Genomic DNA, 22,864 nt, shown 5'->3' with positions numbered 1-22,864 from the left:
ATTGGTTCAAAGTATTATATTTAATTTTTTATATCTTTTATTTCTTGTTTTAGTATCGCTATTGGTTTGACTATAATTGTTAATAAATTAAAAAATAAAAAATAGTGATATTATGAAATAGTGGCGCGTAGCCAGGATTTATCCAATAACAAAATTTTACAGAGAATTTCATTATAGATTTTATTTATTATCAAAATACTATATATAACATCCCATTATTTAACCAGCTGTGTTGAGCACTAAACGCTCTTGCTTGTCTTATCAAAATTTTGAAATTAATTGTTGCTAAAAAAAATAAATAAAAAATTGTTACATAAAAATGTTATCTTATAATATATTATTTTTGTATAATTTAATTTATATTATAATTATATATATTAATATTTTTTTTTATAAAATGATCTTATATATTCTTTTTGTATAGTTTTATTCTATTATATATTGTCGGAAAAAAATAAATATTATTTTTGTATATATTTAATTTTTTTAAATAACGAGTAGCCCGTTACTTTTTTGAAAATTCGGTAACGCGCGTTCCTTTTTTGAAAAGGTAACGAGTAACGGTAACGCGTTCTTCATGTAGCGAGTAACGGTAACGCGTTTCTTTTTTGTAGTAACTTACAGCATTACTTTGATCTGATAAATTAGACAAAATTTTATAAAATGAAATCTTTAAAAATATATTAATTTTACAATCCATCTCTTAAAATTATTATTTTATAAATTAAAAACGTTAAAATCTTAATGCGGGAGATTTCCAATTATTAAAATTTTGCGGGAGGGACTGTGTGTTGACTATAAAATTGTGGGAGTTACCCGCTGATGGCCATTTCTAGACATAACGTTTTTTCAAAGCGGTTTTTGGGTAATGTTACCAGCAATTTTTTTTATTTCTAGAAAAAATGTTAAATTTTAGAATTAATTTTTTTTATACAGTATAAAATTTTTTTAAAAAAAAACAATCCCAACCCACATTTCAAAACGCCATTTAATCGTTATTAAAATCAAACCAGTTTGTTTTCTATTTACGATTAAAAAAATGGTTCCATGACTATTCGGCGCGGCGACAATTCAGCGCATGACAATTCGGCGAGGCGACAATTCAGCGCAGCGTCAATTCGGCGCGTATCTATTACAGTTGCAATTTATTATAAATTCCTTAATATGAAAATATAAGGATGATTAAATAGAAGCCATTTTGAATGTTGGTATTATTAATTATTTCTTCATATTTATTTTACAGAAATCTTAAATTTATTTACTAAATGTGTAATATGAATATCGAAAAAAATTAACTAATATTTATATTATACCTATTTCTTTAATGGATCAATTTACCACATTATAAGGTATGGATTAGTAGCCAATATTATGTAAGCCTGGAGATTTCGCGAATAGAAGGAAGAAAGAAAAAATATAGGTTGTTAATTTTTTTTGATATAACACATTTAATGATTTATATAATAGAGAAAATTCGCCTAAGCATAATTTTTTTTTAAAATGGATTAATAGAATTTAAGGAGATTTAATAAATCTAGAAAATGAGTCAGTCTTAATTTGATTTTTTTTGGATCATGGCTGGGTCTATTTTTAAAAACGGTCGATTTAAATTCTAGCCAAAATAATATGTAAGATTCGATTTTCTTTCTTTCTTCTATGCCCAAAATCTCGGCTTACATAACATTGGCTACTAATCAACATACCTTATGTGGTAAATTGGTCAACCAAAGAAATAAGTATAAATATTGGTTGTTAATTTTTTTTGATATTGCACATTTAGTAAATAAAATTGAGATTTTTGTAAAAATAAATATGAAGAAATAATTAATAGGATCAACATTCAAAATGATTTCTATTTAATCATCCTTATTTTTTTATACTAAGTAATAAATTGTAACTGTAATAGATACGCGCTGAATTGTCGCCGCGCCGAATTTTATGCGCCGAATTTACCACGCCGAATTGACGTGATATATAAAAAAACGGGGATCTAGATTATTTTTTAAGAAAAATATTATATTATATAAAAAAAATTTTTGAGAAGTTAATATTTTGGAAATAAAAAATTGATTCCTGGTAAAATTACCCAAAAACCGCTTTGAAAAAGGTTCTGTCTGTAAATGGCTGATTGGGGAGATCTGTCAGCCCTGTCATTATACCAAAACATTGTACAAGCTATAATTGGTAGAGATAAAGCAATTATAGGAGCACTCGAAAAATATGGTATATAACTTGATATAATATTATAAAGAGTCTGTATCGAGATACTATTTTAGAGGTATCTCTAACTGCATTAAAAATAATAACATTTGAATTAAATTCGTTTAATAAATTGGCCGAATTTATTTCATTTTCTACAAAAACAAACCAGAGAAATTTTATTTTATGCAATGGATGACGACAATTTATTTTATTATATTTAAAAAAATTATCATAATTATAAATCAATATTTCTAGACAATCTCTAAAAAGATATTATAAATTTAACATCAGATGTTAGCCCCCCCCCCCCCCCCCAGATGTTGTAAATAATGATATAAGCTTTGACACTCATGAAATTTTGATAAATTTAAAAAAATGAGTGTCGTGATAGCACCTGCCGTCAAGTGGCCCGGTAGAAAGAGTTTAGTGTGGGTAAAAATGTCTACAGATAAACGAGGGTGCCTTAATAATAAAAATTTTGAGAATGTTTTATTATTGAAAAACAATTATTTATATATTTTATATATGATTTATTTATTAAAATCTTATAATCATTATTTTAATTATATATTTGTATATAGATATGATATCAGTTCAATAAATTTTTTAGCTCACTTCGAAATTTCAACAATAGAATCCTAAATATTGACTAAAAATAAAAATTATGATAATTAGTCTCTAAAATAATAACTATTTTATTTGTTTGTTAGAGTAAAGCAGTATTGTTAAACGCTACTTTTAAAAGTAGCGCGCTATCGCTACCGCTATCGTTTTCAAATGAGTAGCGCGCTATTAGCTACTTTAAAAAAAAAGTAGCTAAAGCTACTTTTTACACTACTTTGATTTTTTTTTTAAATATTTTTTTTTTACATAACTTTATTTCCACAAATAAAATATTGATATAAAAACATGACTATATTTTGTTACATATATATATAATTTATTTATTATTGCACTTTAATAATAATAACATTTCGGTACTGTCAACCCCAAGTCTAGAGCGACGATCAGAAAGTATAAGCTTTGCCATACTAAATAATCGTTCAGCACTAGCACTTGAGGGCAACGCAGTATTAAATTTAATAAACAAACTTTTTATATGAAAAAAATCATCAAAAATATTTAAATTAGTATTTTTAGATTTAAAAAAAAGCATCTAGAGGTTAATTAAAAATACTTCAGTATATTCTTTAATAAAAGTATGCTCCTCCACATTAAAATACTGTATTCCCATTTGATCCAATATATAATTCATTTCCATTTTTTTCTCATCTAGAAACAATGCTAAAAGTTTCATAGCATTGTAAACACTATTCCATCTTGTAGTGTTTGGTGTCAATAAATAACGTCCTTATTTTTTTTTGAAAATATCAGACGTGTTTGATGACTTATGTTTATTCCAAAGAGCTTGGCATTTAGAAAATGTAGATCTTGATACTCTTTTAAAATCCTCATTTAATAATGCTTCTTCAGCATCCACTGTCGCAACTAAATTTAGGTTCTGGCAGGAACAACGATGATGGCTAGGTAACATAGAAGACTTTATTGAAGATCCTAAATATTATAAATTTTATCTTATATTGGTGAAAAATTAAATAAAAAAAATTTAAAACCAAGGATGTCATGAACATCAATTATCTCAAACTCCGTTTCATCATCCTCTTCTTGTTCTCCATCTTCAATATTTTTGTCAGGAATATTACTAGTATTGTTATTATTATTATCTTCCCCAAATATTCTATATTATTTATATCATAAAAAAATTATAATAAATTTAAAACCTGAAGGCCTTCAGGAAATTAGACTCATTATCCGTAATCATCTTACAAACCTTGTTTTGAATTTTGTAAGACCTTTGGATTTCTGCAATAATATTGGCTAGAATGTCATAAGTCTGACAGCCAATTATTCTCTTTAGAGCTAACGCTACAGATTTTCGTTTAAGATTTTTAGGATCAATCCAATGTGCAGTTACTCCTAAATAAGCTCTAAAAATATGACATATTATAAATCAGAAAATAAACATTTTTACCTTCTAATGTGAGTCCAGCAATCTGCCGTTGTACAGACGTAGGAGACATCTGATAGATTTAATATCAAAGATTCTTTCATTTCCTTAAAGCTCTCCAAAATTCTTGCCATCAATGTCTGCCGGCAAAATATCTTGGTCCGTGGAGAAAAAGTATTTATCATCTTTATAAAAGAATCATTATCAACCAAGGATAATGGTTGAACTGTATCTATTATAAAGTTCATAATGACTTTGTCAGCCAATTTTTGGGATACACCAGGTGTTGATGAATCCAAATTGGTTAATTTTGTTTGTATTAAATTTGATTTGGAAGTGGGTTTATCTTCTTCCATTATCCCAAAACTTTTGAGATATTTTTCAATCTCTTTATAATTTGAAGTGTGCACAGTCTAAAATTATAAAATACTTAGAATAAAAATTATGTAGGAGATAAGTACATAAAAATGATTGAAATAACTATTTTAAAATGTTTTAAATAATTTAGATAAAATTTATGAATATATAAAAAAAAATGATTGGTTTTTGATTTTAATTTATTTTAAAAATTAAAGATTAGCCTACACATTGATATTAAATTTGTTTAATATATTACCTTTAAATGTTTTTTCAAATTAAAGCTGCTCGTATGATTTGAAGAGATAATTTTGCGGCACATCTTGCACCGAAACCGATATCCAGTATTAATTTTTTCTTCAAGGTTAAAGTATTTCTTGAATCTTGGGAAAGGATCATCTATATTTTGCTCATTTTCCAAAGAAATTTCAATATCTTTAACAATCTCACACATAACAAGATTTATAATGCTTAATATAAAATGTAAAATGAAATATAAAATTAGATAAAAGCAAGGACATACCAATAACGGAATTTCAAAAATATATAATTTAATGAATGCGCAAAATATAATTAAATACAGATTGCTATTTAACAACTGTTTATATCTAATATATAACAATAATGTATATTTTTAAATATAAATTTAAATTTCAAAATTAAATTAAATAAAAGGATTATAATTTTAGATTTTATAAAAAATATATTTTAATAATTTTTAGATGTATTTATTATGTAAAATTGAAAGTAGCGAGCTACCGCTATCACTATTTTTTTTAAAAAGTAGCGCGCTATAGCTACCGCTACTGAAAAAAGTAGCGCTCTATAACAACACTGGAGTAAAGTATATGACAAATAAAAATGTTGTGCTTGGTTATATTGTAAATTATTTTCTAATAATTTATACATTTAATAATCTATATAAAATTACATATATTAGTTGGATTTGATCATTATATTAAATTCTAATTGTTTAAATCATATTTCTTTTTTATAGTTTATTTAACTTTAGACTAGAAATAAAAATGATAAATTAGTCCCTAAATTAATAAACTATTCTATTTACCTAGTATAAGGACAAAAAAAATGTGTGATTTGACTAAAAATAAAAATTATTACAATTAAGTGAATAATTTTAAAACTACTTCTATTTTATATTCTAATTACGTATTTTCTAACGAGAGATATAAATGACTTTGAAATAGAAATGTTGGGGAAAAAAATATGGTCAAGCCTGGACACGCAGGTCCATGCTTTATATATAGCTTGATATGTTGAGGTTTTATATTAGAATCCTGCAATAAAGTCTAAATTTGAAACGAGACTAGTTTAAAAATTATTCACCTAGACTGACCTAGAATATTTTTTCCCCGTAGTACAACAAATATACAGATTCAAATAATGAAATACTAATTTATAATGAATAAATATCAGATTTAAATAAATATTCATTAGTTATTGAACTCAATCTTCAAAATGTCAAAGATGATTAAAATTTTAAACAAATTTAAGGTAAGAGCACAAGGAATAAACTGACTTTCTCTCAATGTTTCAATCTCCTGTGCACACAAATTGAACGTTTCAACGCAGCGTTTCAAAACGCATATAAAAAAACGTAAACTGTTTAAATTGAAGCGTTAAGTTTTATTTTTTAAATATAGTTATAATTTAAAACAAAAAAATGCTTGCCTTATATTTACTTAAAAGAAATAAAGGAAGGAAGAGGTGCTAGACTTCTCAAATATATGTTAAAAGAAATCTTTTTTCTGAATTTATTAATATAAAAGAGGATTTGATAAATTCCCAATTTTATAATTATATTCATATATTCTCTGGCTAATATATGATGATATTAATCCAAAAATTACTAATTGTAATAAGCAAATTGATGCTGAAGACACATTGTTTGTTACCTTGAGGTAAAATAAATTTAATTCATTATTAATTATTTATATAAAAAGTATTTAATTAACTGGTATATCCTTTATTAAATGTTAATTTGGACACTAATGAACTTAGTTATTAAATGATATAAATAAATTATTTGAATGTTAAGAAAAATTTAATTGTATCATTTAACTTATATTAAATATGAAAATAAACACTATACAAATATATAAAATTTTATTAATTGTAAGAATATATACAAAAATGTCAATATAAAAATAATAATAATATCACTTGTAAATATAATAAGAAAAATATCACATTTCAATGATATATTTTTATAATAAATAATTTATATAATGCTATATTAAATATATCTAATGCAGATTCATTAGCAGATGTTGGTAAGGTATCATTTATCTTTAATCTATAAATTCAATAGTTAATTGTCTAAACTTAAGTTTCTACATTCTCAACAAGACTTTTCATTAAAAGTCTATATAAAATATTAATAAGTTATAAATAAAAATAAGCTTTTACTGCATCCCAGATGGCTTTCCTTCTAATACATTTAATAATATATTAATATCATTAGGCACTTTTAGGTTTTATTGTGTTTGAGGGTGTCACATCTAAATTGCTTGATGTTGCTCTATCTGCAACAGTCTTTTTGTTATATATTCAAAATTTATATTTTTACTTTTTTATAATCTAATGTAACCTTACCTATTATTACTTTTGTTTTTCGTTTTGATTATATGTATTCTAATTTATATTTTTAGATAATATTTATATAGTGTGTGTACGAAGATAAAGAAGATAATAATAAAATATATTTTTACTTACTCTCACCATAATCCGTATTCTCTTTATGGTGCCCCGTTGTCAAAAAAAACTCGCCACCACGGAAATTCTTTTTTTAGAAATTTTTCTTTTTAAATAAAATTTTTTTTTCTCTTATGAATAATAAAAAAATTATAAAACGAAACAAATAAATTCTATACAAAGAAGGAGAAAAAAAGGTAAAATCATTTTAAAATTATTTCCATTATGTTTGCTTTCAAACTCGTTAATATTCCTTGGGAAATTTCTGTTTACGATATACTATTTGAATTGACTTACAATTGTGATGTGCACTACTCAAGGATACTGGGTAGTGACGACGTTTTATTTGAATTTGTGAACCTTAAGGAAATGATTAATTGTTTTGAATTATTGAACGGCAAATATTACGTATACAAGGAGTCGGAGTTTATCCAACTAAATTGCATTTTTGTTAAAATATGATATGTTATAATTTCTAATATATACGATTTATTAATAAAAGATGGATATAAAACCAGAATTAATATACAAAATTCCAAAATTGGTTGGACCACTTACTGAGATTTATTTAGACAGAATATTAAGTTATTTTTCGACCAGCACACTATCGGACTCTATTAAAATAAATACTTTGCTTAATAATTTATCAGACGAGGTCTTTGACAATATTAAATCAATTTGTTCCGATACCGACATATTAGATCTTAAAATAGTGACCAAAAAGTTAACTTACCTTTTACCTGCGCAAGATAAAAACATTTTAATAAATAAATTTAACTTATTACAGCAGAACTTGAGTGAGAATTTCATGCAATGGTACATTAGAGTATCGAAACTGCATAAAAAAATGTAATTTTTAGGACGATCGTAGATTAAAAGAAAAATTACGTACATCTACCTTTGACAAAATAATATATAAATTTTGTAAAGATATTAATTTAACCTTAAATGAAATGGTAGAATTAGGAACTAAATTAGATAGTATCAATGATAAATCAGATATTGATAATATAAGTTATATGAATAACGATAAAAAGTCTGATAAAGATAAACACTTTAACAATAGAAATAGAAATGACAATAATAATTATTTTAGACCTGATAATAATTTTAGAAATAATGATGATAATAGAAATAGAGATAGGAATTACAATAATAATTTTAGATACAATGATAGGAATTACGGTAACAATAATTTGAGATACCACGATAATTGTAACAACTATAACTACAATAACTATCGCTGCAACAATAATAATCAATCTAATTATGGTAGAAATAATACATGGCATGATAATAATCAAAGAAAACAAATCCAATACGGTGACGGAAATCGTAACATTTACCAATCTTATAATTATAGAGGTATCAGAGAAAGCAAATACAATATAACAACAACTCAAATAATTATAGAGGTAGCGACAACTATAATAGAAAGCAAATACAATACAACAACAATGATTATAATATGAATATTGAAGAAATTATTGAAGAGAAATTTGACTCTACAAAGAACAAAGATGATAATGATTTTAATGTTAACAACTTATCTGGTGACATGCTCAATGACAAAGATAACGCATTTATGACTACTTTAAAAGTGAACGATATTGTTACATGTATGCAAGTTGATACAGGCTCCAAACATACTATTATACCTCATGGTCTGGCTAAAAAACTTGGTATTAGAGATGTTAAAAAATCCGAGTTACAACTTACCGCATGACGGAAATTTAATCAAAATCATCGGCATCACTCAAATTAAAGTAACTTATGAAGGTATCTCAAAATATTTATAAGCGGTAGTCGTTGAATCAAGAAAAAATGCCTTGTTGGGACGTACATGGATCAATGCTTTCAAAAATATTTTAAATAAATTTATAGCAAATGTTAACACTAATTACGAAGATGAAATAAAAAAATTGATTAAAGAGTGTGAATCCAAATTGACTAATGGGCCAATCAACAAAGCAAGTGTCAAATTACATTTAAGAAGAGATGCCCAACCTAAAATTATACCGCCTAGACGTATTCCTTATTCAAAAATTGATATTGTTAGCAATGAACTTAAAAAATGGATACATGATAAAATTATTGAACCGGTAAATGATGTCCGATGGGCAAGTCCTGTTACCGCTGTCTACAAAGATGATGGGAGCATTAGGCTTTGTGCTGATTTTAATGACACTGTAAACCCAGCTCTAGAAGATTTCAGATACCCTCTACCACGAATCAATGATCATATAGCTAAACTTTCAGAAGGAAAGAAATTTACGAAGATTGACTTTAAAAATGCTTTCTTACAGATAACAATTGATAAAAGTTGCAGAAATATTTTAACCATATCTACGCACAAGGGATATTACCAATTTACTAGACTTCCTTTTGGGCTTAAGACCTCATCTGCAATTTTTCAACAGATCATGGATCAAATCTTTGGTGATATGGATGATGTCATATTTTATATTGATGATTTACTTATAACTGGAAAAAATGAAGCTCACTTTAACAACATAAAAAAAAGTGTTTGATAGAATATCATCGTTTGGGCTGATACCTAACTTCAATAAAAGTGTGTTCTTTAAAAACAAAGTGAGGTTCCTGGGTCATGATATTGACGCCGAGGGGATTCATGCTAATCACGACAAAATTGAAGCAATAATTAATATGCCAGAACCAAAATCAGCTGCTGAATTATCAACATTTCTCGGAATGGCTGGCTACTATAGAAAATTTTTGAACAATTTTGCAGAGATTGCCGACCCTCTATATAAGATTGTCAACAAAGAAAAATGGGATTGGAACCTTGAACACTCTAAAAGTTTTAATGATCTTAAGAAGTTGATTAGTCTTCCACCTGCTTTGACATATTTTAACCCTGAATTACCTATAGGGATAGCCACTGATGCATCGAAATGTGGTTTAGGAGCTGTACTATTTCATACTGAAAAGATGGTAAAGAAAAATCTATAGCTTTCGCTTCAAGAACTTTATTAAAATCCGAAATGAATTATACCAATATTGAGCGTGTCTCGCTATTATGTTCGCTATAAGGAGGTTCCAGGAATACTTAATCGGCACAAAATTTACAATTATTACTGACCATAAACCTCTAGTTCACATCTTTACCAAGGGTCTTAAGGATAATAGCACCATGTCGTTAAGACTCCAAAAGTGGAATATTACATTAGGAGGATATGATTTTAATATAAAGTATAAAGACGGTAAATATAATGTTGTTCCTGATTGTCTCTCGAGATTACCACAAGAATGTCGTGATGAAACTATTGAAAATGTAACCATAATAAATGAATATGAGGATTTACCTATTAATTTTAATCAAATTCGTGATGAAAATTTGAAAGATATGGAATTAAAACAAGTCATAAATGATATTAAAAACAACAGGCCTATAATGAATAATATTTATAAAAACTTTGAATTGGAATTAAATATAATTAAAGAGTCTTTACAAAAGCAACAGAATCATAATTCCGTCTTCTATGAGAAAAAATATACTACAGTCATTACATGAAGGTCACTTGGGAGCAGGAAAAATCAAATCCTTAGCCAAAGATTACATGTGGTGGCCTGGTATAAATAATGACATAGTAATGGAAGTGAAAAGTTGTGACGATTGTAACATATATCATGATAATCCTATAAAGATACAAAAAACATGGGTTTCGGCAACCAAACCGTTTGAAAGGATACATATAGATTATGCGGGTCCGTTTTTCACAAAAAATTTGTTGATAATAGTCGATGCCTATAGCAAATTTCCAATTATTATTCCTGTTAAAAATATTACGACTGATGTTACTTTAAAAGAAATCTTTAAAACTATTTCGCTATATGGAATACCTGAAACTATAGTTACTGATAACGGCACTAACTTTACGAGTAACGATTTTGAAAAATTTTGCAACAATTTCGGTATCAAACATGTGCTCACATCTGCTTATCACCAGCAATACAATGGCCAGGTAGAACGTATGGTGAGAACGTTCAAAACACATATGAAAATGAATATTAAAATTGACCTAGATATCGCCAGCGTCTACATGACAGGATTTTCGCTGGATGCAAACCCCCTTCAAAAATCTTTGCCTACCCCCCCCCCCCTAAAATATTTAGACCACCTTCGGCGGCGGTGTCTCCCTATTATTATTTCCACTTTTTAAATTTATTTCAGAGAATTTATAAAGGATAACTTAAATTAATCTATCTCTACTACCAACTATCGATATTTTGTGAATATAAAGAATTTATTTTTTAGATAATAAATTCAATTAAAACTTCCATTATTTACAATGAATTAAATATTATGGCATTATGGCTGAAATATCTAAACCTTTTAAATTATATTTAAAAGGATAGCAGAAAGTTTTATTTGGAAAACAATGTGTATGATTGTTTGCAATATATAGATTTGGTCGATGAATTGTATTATAATAATTCTATAATAAAAGTATTAATTTTTACAGCAATAAATTTTGTCCTATTTCATCTCAAAATTTAATAGATAACGCTTCAAAAATTTATCCTACCCTCATTAAAGCAGCCTACCCCCTACTCACCTCAGAAAAATAGGATGCAAACTTTCCTACCCCTCCCTCTCATGTAGAAGCGGGATATCGCACTTGGCAAATTTTTATTTAATTACAGAAATACGCGTAATGATACTACAGGAGTTACACCATAGAATGTTTAATCGAGATATTAGAATTAAATGGGACTTATTAAAACCGTTGGAGGAGAAGGAGAATAAAATAAACGTTACTTTACCACGAAATAGAACCTTTAACGTAAGAGATTTTGTTTGGTACAAAGTACAAGGTGATAAATGATGCAAAGGCATGATCACACATAAAGAAAGTGACATGATGTTCCAAATTAAGACAGAGAGAGGTATTTTGAGGAGACATTTAGATCAAATAAGAATTGGAAACTGTTTGAACACAATTATTAACTATGACTCTAAGGATTCTTTTAAGGAGGGAAGTGTGGACAAAAATATAAAAATTACTGATAGTAACAATATAACACCTATTTCTAGACCTGTGCGAATTAAACAAAAACCTGTTTATTTAAAGACTACATAACTTAAAATATAAAATAAATATTAAATTGCATAAAGTAAATTAAATATTAAAAAGCTTACACTAAAACGCAAAAAATTAAAACGCTGAAAATATTATATAACAATCTTATTGATTTATCATTCTTCATTTATTCTTATATCCAATTTGATGAATTATTATTTCTCATTATTCGTAACACTGATGATAATAACAATTTTGAAAAATGATAATAATAACAAATGAGGTGACAAGCAAGCTATATGACAAAGTCACGATTTATAAGGACAACTTACGATAAGGATATCAAGCTTGCGATCTAAACAAACCAACGATTGGGACAAGCCAACGATATGATGACTGGTGAAACAACTTGATGAACAAACTAACTACGATAACATAATTAAAGTGTGAAGGCTTTTTAGAAGAAGAATTTTATATATTCAAAATTTATATTTTTACTTTTTTATAATCTAATTTTTGTAACCTTACCTATTATTACTTTTTGTTTTTCGTTTTGATTATATGTATTCTAATTTATATTTTTAGATAATATATATATAGTGTGTGTACGACAGTGACGAAGCGTCAAGTTCACTGCTAGGGAAGCAATCAAAAAAAAATTTTATTTTTATTTTGGTCAAACTCAAACCATAAAAATATTAAGATTTATAAATAAATGTATTCGTCTTTGTTTTTGAGTAAAATGATAGTACTGCATTATAAAAGTTATTTCTAGATTTTAAATTTTTTGATAATTTTTTTTCAATCGAAATCAAAGATAGATTCGATAATCGATTTTGGCTCATCCTGTTTCTGCAATAAGATTTGATTCTTTTTAAAGATGGAAACCTCCGTTCTGCACTTGGTGTTGTTGAACGTTATAAAAATTATATTAATCTTTTTTAAGTTATAAAAATTATATTAATTTTTTAACGAAGTCAGTTTAGTTTATTTAGCATAGTACAAAGATTATATTAAGTTTATTTAAAAATTTTGTAAAAAAAATTTCAAGGGAAGCAATGCTTCCCTTGCTTCTATGGACGCTTCGTCACTGGTGTACGAAGATAAAGAAGATAATAATAAAATATATTTTTACTTACTCTCACCATAATCAGGGTTGCCAGATTTTCTTATATTAAAAAGAGTTTTTAATTGGGGAACTTCGCTCCCCCCCATACCCACCAATTTGTAGGCCTTCGGCCCGCTTTTAACCGGCCTTCGGCAGGGGTAATTGATGTAGCATACTCATCTAAGTTAATATGTTATAATATAACAAGATTTTAAAAACAATGAAAATCTTTATTGATATATTAATAACAATTATGATATATAATTTTCTCATGTTTATAAATATAGCATAATATTAATTATTATATTTTATGGATGATTTTAAAAGAGGCAATAAAGATTTCCCATCGGCACTGTGGAGATAGGCTGAAAACTCTTTGCATGAATAGTTATATTTTGTTTAACCATAATTTCAGCTTCCAATGATGACGTTCTTTTTTGCAAAGCAGTAGTCATTAGACTGAATATTCTATAAAGCATTTGAATGTAGAATAAAAAATATAAAATTGCATATTTTCTCTATCAATGGTGAATTTTTATTAGAAAGAAAATCCATCCATTTTTCTTGGGTATTCATGTGATTGTTTTTTGATTATTTTTCTTCAAAATAGGAATAAAATTGTGAATATTCCTCAAAGATACTTCTGTATCTATGTTTGGCATTTTATAATTACTAATAATTTTTTGTAATTGTTCAAATTTTATATTAATGTCATAGGGCTAAGATATTTCCATATATTATCTATAATATCATAACGTTTTTCTACATATTCTATAATATTTTTTATAAATATCTTTGATTCATTTTTGAAATTTATTGCCTTTTCTACATCATTATTATGTTGTAAAATATTTTTAGAAATGCTCCCATAAAAATTTTGTTGAATTTTTAAATTTAATGAATTCTTTAGTTTTAGGATAAGATCATGTATATATATTGCTAATACATCTTCAGTTTGCAATTGTAAATTTATGTTATTGACTAAAGTGCTAACGTTAAGGACAACACCTAAATATGCTTCTGCCAAATCATCTCCAAAAATTATTTTCAAAATTGGTGTGGTTGCTGATAATGATAAAAAATATTCTTTAAGGGGTTGAAAATACTTCGGGATTAATGTAAGCCAGCGTGTTGGAACATGGCGAAGTGACTGACCATTTTAAATTGCACCATTCTACCCTTTAAAATTGTAACTCTTTTTGTCGAGTTGCTAAATTCATTATAGCATTTAATTACTATACTCTTAATATCATATTTAAGAAAAATTATGGCCTTTTTAAACGAATTGTGAAGAATGTGGCATATACAACCCATTGGTATAATATTACTAAGGCTTTTCACTTCTGTCTTAATACTTTAATTTTTCCCAATGTTTACAGATGCGTTATCTGCACAATAGGCCTTTACATTAGCAATTTCAAGTTCAGCGAATTTTAAATTTTCTAGCAAGCATTGTCTTTAGGGGTTTCACTGTCAGAGAAAAATTTTTAAGTAATTAAACATTTATTCCATTCTTTTTGTTGAAGTATCTAAGTAATAAGGGAAATGTTTTTATATTACCTTTATTCTATGCATCCGTTAGTATTGAAAACGGATGATGTTTTTTTAGATCTTTTATAATATTTTCCCTTAATTTATTTCATTTAAAATTTTACGAGTTTTAATAAAAGATTTATAAATCCATAAGAGAGATGTTGAAGGAGCTTACCACCAGAAAAGGTGAAAGCTAAAGAGAAAAAAAAAAAAAAGAAGAAATGTATAGTTATTTAAATTCATATTATAATGAATACTTGATAAACTTTCTAAAAATTGAATTCTGTTGTGTCAATAAATATGATTGGTTAGTTGGACTATTAACAAATACTACAATTAAAAATATTTTGAAAAAATTTAAAAACGACTAAGTGTGATTATTTTAATTTACTCAAAAAACGTGAGAAAATCGTGAAGTGTCAGAAAATGTGGGTAAGTAAAAAATTAGGTATGAAATCGTGAGAATCACGGCTAAATCGTGACATCTGGCAACCCTGACCATAATCCTTATTCTCTTTACTTTTGCATAAAATTTATATATTTCTTGTATTTATATTCATGTTTTCCTCCTTTAGAACCTGATTTGTTCACTTGGTCTTTAAAATTTCTTAATCTCTTTAGATATAAAGTACTGGTATCAAAACCAGGCAAACCTTTTAGTAATTTCATCATTCCATGTGCTAAAAATATTATTGTATCATAGTGCGCACAAATTGAGCGTTGCAACGCTCCGTTTTAAAAGTTAATAATGCATTTTAGATGGTATTGCGCAAATTAGATTTTTTACGGCAAGCGTTAAAAAAAAGGAAACTGGTTTGATTTTTTTTAATGCTTTTTTGATTTTGCGCTAAAATTTGAAAATGGATAAAAAATTGTAAGTATAATTTATCTCATATATTAATTGATATTATATCATTTAGAATATATTAATTGATATTTATATAATTTTCGAATATATTAATTTATATTTTAGATAATTTTAGAATGTATTTATATAATTTTAGAATATATTAATTGATATTATTATCATTTTAGAATAAGTTTTAGATAGTTTATCAACTATTAGTTTAAGGTAAATATATATATGAACAGTGATAAATTATATTTTTATTAGCATGGATATGGAGTTTCCACAGCATGATACAACTGTATCATGCTTAAAGATAAAGTTGAATATGAATATATCAAATTCATGAAGCCAGTGATAAAGGTCAGAAAAAACTATTGACAATTTTAGTCCTAAAGAAACTACACCAAAGCTGGTTCAAAAATAAATGCACTTATGGGTGAAAGACTTTTGGCTCTTTTGGAAAGGGTGCCATCTGAAAGCCATTAAAATATATTTTTTTATCTATAAATTTAATATTATTTTAGATTGTATCTACAATCAATGGCAGAAGGCTTGGAAAGTATGAGCCATTCAAATAAATACTTTTTTAAATGTGAAGTATCAAGATTGTATCATACTTTGATGGAGCAATCAAAGGATCAAAATACTACTGTTGAATATCACCAGTAAATTCAACACAAACAACTTTAAATCAAACATCAAATTTTATCTTAGTGTGTTTATTTTTGTAAATATGTTTATTTATATATATAATAAAGAAATATTCTATATTATAGTGTCCATTTTTAAAAAATATATATAAATAAGCAAACTACTCATATTTATTTAGCATTTTTATTAAAATATATAGATTATTATAAATATATTAAGGTAGGATAAACAAACAAATATAATAATCAAATTATGAAAGAATGAGATTGAGTAAACAGTTATGAAAATCCAATAAGTAAAAATATCAGGGGTAACATGATTGAGAGAAGTGTACAATTAAGATTTAAATAGTGTATATATAATATAAAATTTGACACAATAATTAATTATTGAGATCAAAATTTGAAGCCTTTATAGGATTTTAATTCATTGACATATAATTTAGCCAATATTATCTTTAGAAATTAAATATTATAATGTAAAAAGAATAATAGTGTTTGATTTTTTAAGATATTGACTATTTATATAGAAAACTTACTATGTTTTATTGAGCTAACAATAATTTATTTTGACATCACCTTATGTGATTGATCAATTAAATAAAATTGGGCAAAGCTTCTTATTATATCGATTAAAGTTTTAAAAAAAACGATAATACTTTTATTTGTAATTCTTTTGGTATATATACATTTATATAATTATCCAATTTAACTTCTAATAATATGCAATTTGATTAACCTCGATAATATAATATTACATGTCGGAATAATATAATATACAAATATAAGGTGATCTTTAAATATATCTTACAATAATAAATATTCAAATGTAACATATCTTCTTTCCCACCAAGTTAAGATCGTCTACCAATCGTTTTATTTACCAAGTTCAAGTTCATCTATTAATCTTTTTGTTGGCTTTAGTTCCCTTGTTGGATAACCCGTTTGCCTTCTTTTTTGACTTGGTTCATTGTTATTATTGATTTGATTTCGCGTAGATGGTCGGGATGTTTTAATACGGTTTTGTACGTTCATTTTTTTTTTCATTTTTCTTCTTCCCTTTTCCAGGATTGTGATGGCGATTCTAGTTTTTCGACCAATTGTTCCCACCATCACTGTTTTATTTTCGCTTTATTTTATCATTTATCTGTAGATCTATAGCGATTTTTGCGATTCGTTGGTAGAATTATTTTCAATCGTAGTTCACCTGAAGTTTTACGTACCACTACCATTAGAGTACTCCAGGTTACTCTATATAGTTTATCAATATTCACGTTACCATTATCATTATATTGTTGATCATGTTAATTTCTACATATGTTGGTAACGATAAGTCAAATTCTATAATCCCTGGAAATCCAAATAGGCTGTATCAATCATTTTGATAGTGCTCTTTATATCATAAATTCTATTGATAGTGCCCTTTATCATTATCATAAATTCTATAATCCATGGAATCTAAATAGGCTGCATCTATCCTCTTGATAGTGCCCTTTATCATTATCATAAATTCTATAATCCATGGAAATCGAAAATTCTATAATCCATAGAAATCTAAATAGGCTGCATCAATCATTTTGATTGTGCCCTTTTTCATATAAATTCTATAATCCATGGAATCTAAATAGGCTATCCTTTTGATAGTGCCCTTTATCATTATCCATGGAATCTAAATAGGCTTCATCTATCCTTTTGATAGTGCCCTTTATCATTATCATAAATTCTATAATTTTGTTTAAGTTTCACGGTTGGTCTTCGTCTTTAGTATCTGGGTATCGTAAACATAGTTCTCCGGCGATTAATTGATCGCGAATTCTTAATTCATAATTATGGATTCAGTGGGGCCGCGACTCTAATGAAATCAATTGCTCCTCTATCAATAGAAAATTTTGAGGATATTTTATGTGTCTATAGTCGTCAGTAGCCCATTTATCTCATTAATCTTTTATCCATAATTGCTAAATCAATTTATTTATTATTTTTTTTAACAAAAAAAAATTATAATTCTATATAATTTTTAACTTGACCGAAGACCGAAAACCGCGCGACCTTTTACCTCGTTGCCAAATATTATACCGATTAAAGTTTTTAAAACGATAATACTTTTATTTGTAATTCTTTTGGTATATATACATTTATATAATTATCCAATTTAACTTCTAATAATATGCAATTTGATTAACCTTGATAATATATTACATGTCGGAATAATATAATATACAAATATAAGGTGACCTTTAAATATATCTTACAATAATAAATATTCAAATGTAACACTTCTGGCTTCAAACTCTCATACAGATGGTATGATTATATTATTTTAATAAGATATTTAATACTCTTACATGTTCTAGTGTACATTTTTATCATTAATGAATTGAAAATGTAATTAAATTATTTTATTTGCATTATTTGTAAATTATAAATATATGTTCTCCTCATGCTTGTATAATTAAAATAAGCAATTAGTTGTTTATCTTGTAAACTAAAGAAATCCATATTATTTAATAAAAATTAAATCATGTTTCAATTTTGAAACAAGGAAAAAACGTACTGCTTTCAATTTAAACAAAGATGCGTTGCGTTAAAAAACGTACTGCAAACGCAAACGCTCAATTTGTGCGCACTATTATTTAATATAAATTATACATTTTAGAAGATGTTATATCCATTCTATCATTCCAAAATTTAAAAACGTTTCAAAAAACGCAATCTATTTTGTCTTTTAATAAATAATTTAAAATGCAAAACTTAAATGTGCTCAATTTAAACGAATGCATTTAAAATGCATTATTTGGGTTTTGAAACACAGCGTTGAAACGTTCAATTTGTGCGCACTATAAGCCACCCATAAATTTTATTTGCACTTTTTAAAAGTCGTAAGTTCAAATCCATGCTTAATACACATATTTTAATATAGACATAAGATAGTCAGTCATCTTTGAGCCATGATGTGGTAAAAAAAATGACTTGTGCTAAATCTTTATCTCGGATTTATAATTTAGTAATCGAATGGCAAGGATTTCTTATAATATTAAAATTTTAAGATAAAAAAAAAGATCTGTGACAATAAATTAAAAATATCTGCCATCTTGCTCACGATAATTTCGCCTAAAATTATACACAAAAAGAATGGAAAATGGGTATATAAATATTAAACTTTATTGCATTATCTAACATAAATAATCCCAAATATATATAATCAAATTATAATTGCCATATAAATTTTATGTGAAAAGAATATACGAAAGTCTAAGTCATTTTATATAATTCAAAATACTGGAATGTACACAATCAATTCAAAACCAGGTATGTATATTAGATTAACACTTTGCCAAAAACAATAACATTTATATATGAATATATTTGAAAGCAAAATGAGGGTAGATAAAAAGGTTTTAAAAAGTCAATTATAATATTTTAGAATATATGGATTATAATTTAAGCGAAATCACAGTCATTTTTTTTTAAATTGGCATAAAATATATATAATAAATAAACCAATGTATAGAACATTGTGTGCAATTTCTTCAAATTATTAATATTTAATTATCACACATCGTTAGAAGAATCATGAAATAAAAACCCAAGAATTATCGCGTACAAGAGATTATATTTTTTTTATAAGTCCTAAACGCAAAATTCTGTCCACTTCCGGAATCGATTAGTTTAACGAGATATGAAAAGAAATGGAAGGAAAGGGGAAAAATAAAAAGGATTAACTCTTAAATAAAAGTAGTCTTTCTTTAAAAAATGATGTTACCAATTAACGCATATAAAACTCCCATTAAAAAGTGAGAACATTTTGTTTTTTTTAGATGTCTGCCTAAATAAATTATAGAAAAAAGTAACTTCCAATAAATATTTTGCTTTAGATATATATTTCTTATAAATCATTGCCAGGGAATACTACATATCTGCGTAAGAATCAACTATCGACGATATTTGTACTAAGCATAGATTTAGGAGAATTGTTCGTGAGAATGTCCATTTGATCCCTGTATAGACATTTAATCTCTTGTAAATCGAGTTGAAGTTCTTGCAAGCTTTCTTCTTTCTCTCCGTACATTTCAAGTAGGGCCGAATACCTGATAATAAATTTTAATTTCTTTATATTTAAATTCTGGATTGAATAGTGTTAACTGTAGACATTAAAATAGGTACTTATTAGATTGGGCAAATTTCGAAATGGTTGTACAAATCTTAAAAATGGGCGTATCCTTAATAAAACAAAAAAAATCATCTTTTAAAATTGCATTCCTTTGGTTTTAAAAAAAGGAAGGTAAAACTTCGCAAACGTTCATAGGTCAAAAATTTATTATTTGAATTATAACTTTTAAATCTGGTTTCAATAGGATATTCGCGAATAAAAAACAAACCTTTCCAAAAAGCATTGGAGTCAAGGGAAAAATATTTAGTAGCAAAGTCCGAATGAATACGTATAGTATAATAAAAGGTAAAGAAAATATCAATTGAAATACCTAAATTTAAGTTGCTTTAGATCGGTGGCCAGAGTTGCGCATTCTTCACGAGTTTGGGTCAATTGAGCATAGATTTCCGAATTTTTAGACGATTCCGCATTTAGAAAATTTATTCTGATAGTTAATTTTCGGAGTTGTGACTATAAATAATTTAAGGTATAAATCACGATTGTTTTATTAAATGATGGTAAATGTATAAACGGTCTAATTATTATTAGTGATCTACCGCATTTTTTTTCTTTCGAAATGGAAAAAAATAGGTATTTTCTATGGCTGCAATATTAGATATGCACTAAAACTGATATTAAAATTATTTTTATCCTTATTTACATATTTTGTATAGGAAATATCGGGGAATGGAGCCGATCATAAATCATAATTTGATTAATATATATATAACCAGTCGAACCAAACCCGGAAAAGAAAACCCGTTTTTGGAAAAAATCTGAACCCGAAACGAACCTCCCTGTTTAAAAAATTTTCAAAATCCCGAACCAAACCCGGGAATTTTATTTGAACCCGGGTTCAGTGTATTGTTTAAAATCATATAAGATATTTGTATAATTGTAAATAAAAATATTAATAATTTAATATTTTATAATATTTTCAGATTTCCAATTAAGTGAAGTGTTAATAAATTTTAAACAACTTAATTCATTTACGCCATTTTTAATTTTTTTAAAAATTTATTCCCAAAGATTCATATTGGAGTGTTAATAAATTTTAAACAAATTCATTTTCACCATTTATTTTTAATTTTTAACTTATTCTCTAATTAGAGGAAAATGAAAGTGAACAAGTCAAAGTAAAAATTGTTATATTGGATATTGTTAATTTAAAGAAATACGTCAATTTTTAAAATTGATACATGACTATGCTTTGTATTTATAACTATATTTTGCCTATAAATAAAATAAAAAATTATTTTTTATACCAAATCTATGTCTAGTTTTTCAATGATTTAAATATAGAATTTTTTTTATAAATTCAAAAATTCTTAAGCCCGAGCTGAACCCAGAACCAAACCGGGGTTTAAAAATATTTCCCTGAACCGAACCCGAACCGAACCCACCTATATTTTCATAACCTTAAATCGAACTCGAACCTAACTCTGTCAAAAATTTTGCCGGACGTATCCATGCATATAACAATCACGGTTTTCATAAAGTCGCAAGTACAGGGTTTGAAAATCCTTTTAGAATTAAATTGCGATTAAAAATCAAGAGATTTTTTATAAAAATTGACTTAATTAATTTTTTTATTTCAATTAAACATAACAATCATCTAAATATTACTTACAAATCATTTGACAAATATTATTTAAACTCATAATAGCAGTTTAAGAAACGAGAATCATTTAGTGGCCTTTCATATTTTTAAAAAATTATTATAACATTATTTTCATAAATTTATTTGATCTTATATTTGTATGACAGATTAACAAATTTCAACAATAGCATGAAAAACTACTTTTCCAGCTTTTATTTAGTCAGAGCCCAAATTTGGATTGGACAAGGGCATACGCAGAAAACATTCTTTCTATACAGAAGCTGCTACATCAAAAAGTTTTGAAGATCAGGCGTATTTCAATTGCAACACCAATAAAATGTCATAGAATCCTCGCCATTAAAGACATTAATAAATTAATAATACCAGGTGTGCCAGTCATTCTTTGACACAATCTGATATGGATGATTATTTTGCAAAACAGCCAAAGATTTTGTAATTAAAATTAGTATATTTAAAAGATCTTTTTGAGGTTAGTATTTACATAGGTCTATGGGGATTTATAAATTTTTGATTAATTATTTAATATTTTTTTGGCTTACTTTCAAAATTTTAGATAGTATTGGTTCATTATAAAATGTGTTAGTGTGTTCTGTCTACTCTATGAACTCGGACCAGGCCAGTTTTTAAC

At 26.4% G+C, this 22,864-nt stretch overlaps 1 protein-coding gene across 1 annotated transcript in view; it reads right to left on the bottom strand.

Annotated features, from left to right (window-relative positions):
- Positions 1 to 19,768: 19,768 nt before the first annotated feature.
- LOC135925907 (uncharacterized) overlaps positions 19,769 to 22,864 on the bottom strand; it is a 25,473-nt gene continuing 22,377 nt past the window's right edge. Inside the window, exons 23-24 of the mRNA XM_065461477.1 lie at positions 20,947 to 21,086; positions 19,769 to 20,553 (exon numbers count right to left, since the gene is read on the bottom strand). Coding sequence (XP_065317549.1) covers positions 20,394 to 20,553; positions 20,947 to 21,086 — 300 coding nt within the window. The 3' untranslated portion in view covers positions 19,769 to 20,393. The remainder of the gene's footprint in view (positions 20,554 to 20,946; positions 21,087 to 22,864) is intronic.

Source organism: Gordionus sp. m RMFG-2023, chromosome 3, assembly GCF_954871325.1.
Source record: "Gordionus sp. m RMFG-2023 chromosome 3, tfGorSpeb1-WG-v2, whole genome shotgun sequence".
NCBI classification, from domain to species: domain Eukaryota; kingdom Metazoa; phylum Nematomorpha; class Gordioida; order Chordodea; family Parachordodidae; genus Gordionus; species Gordionus sp. m RMFG-2023.
This window is presented reverse-complemented; position numbering and strand designations above follow the sequence as displayed.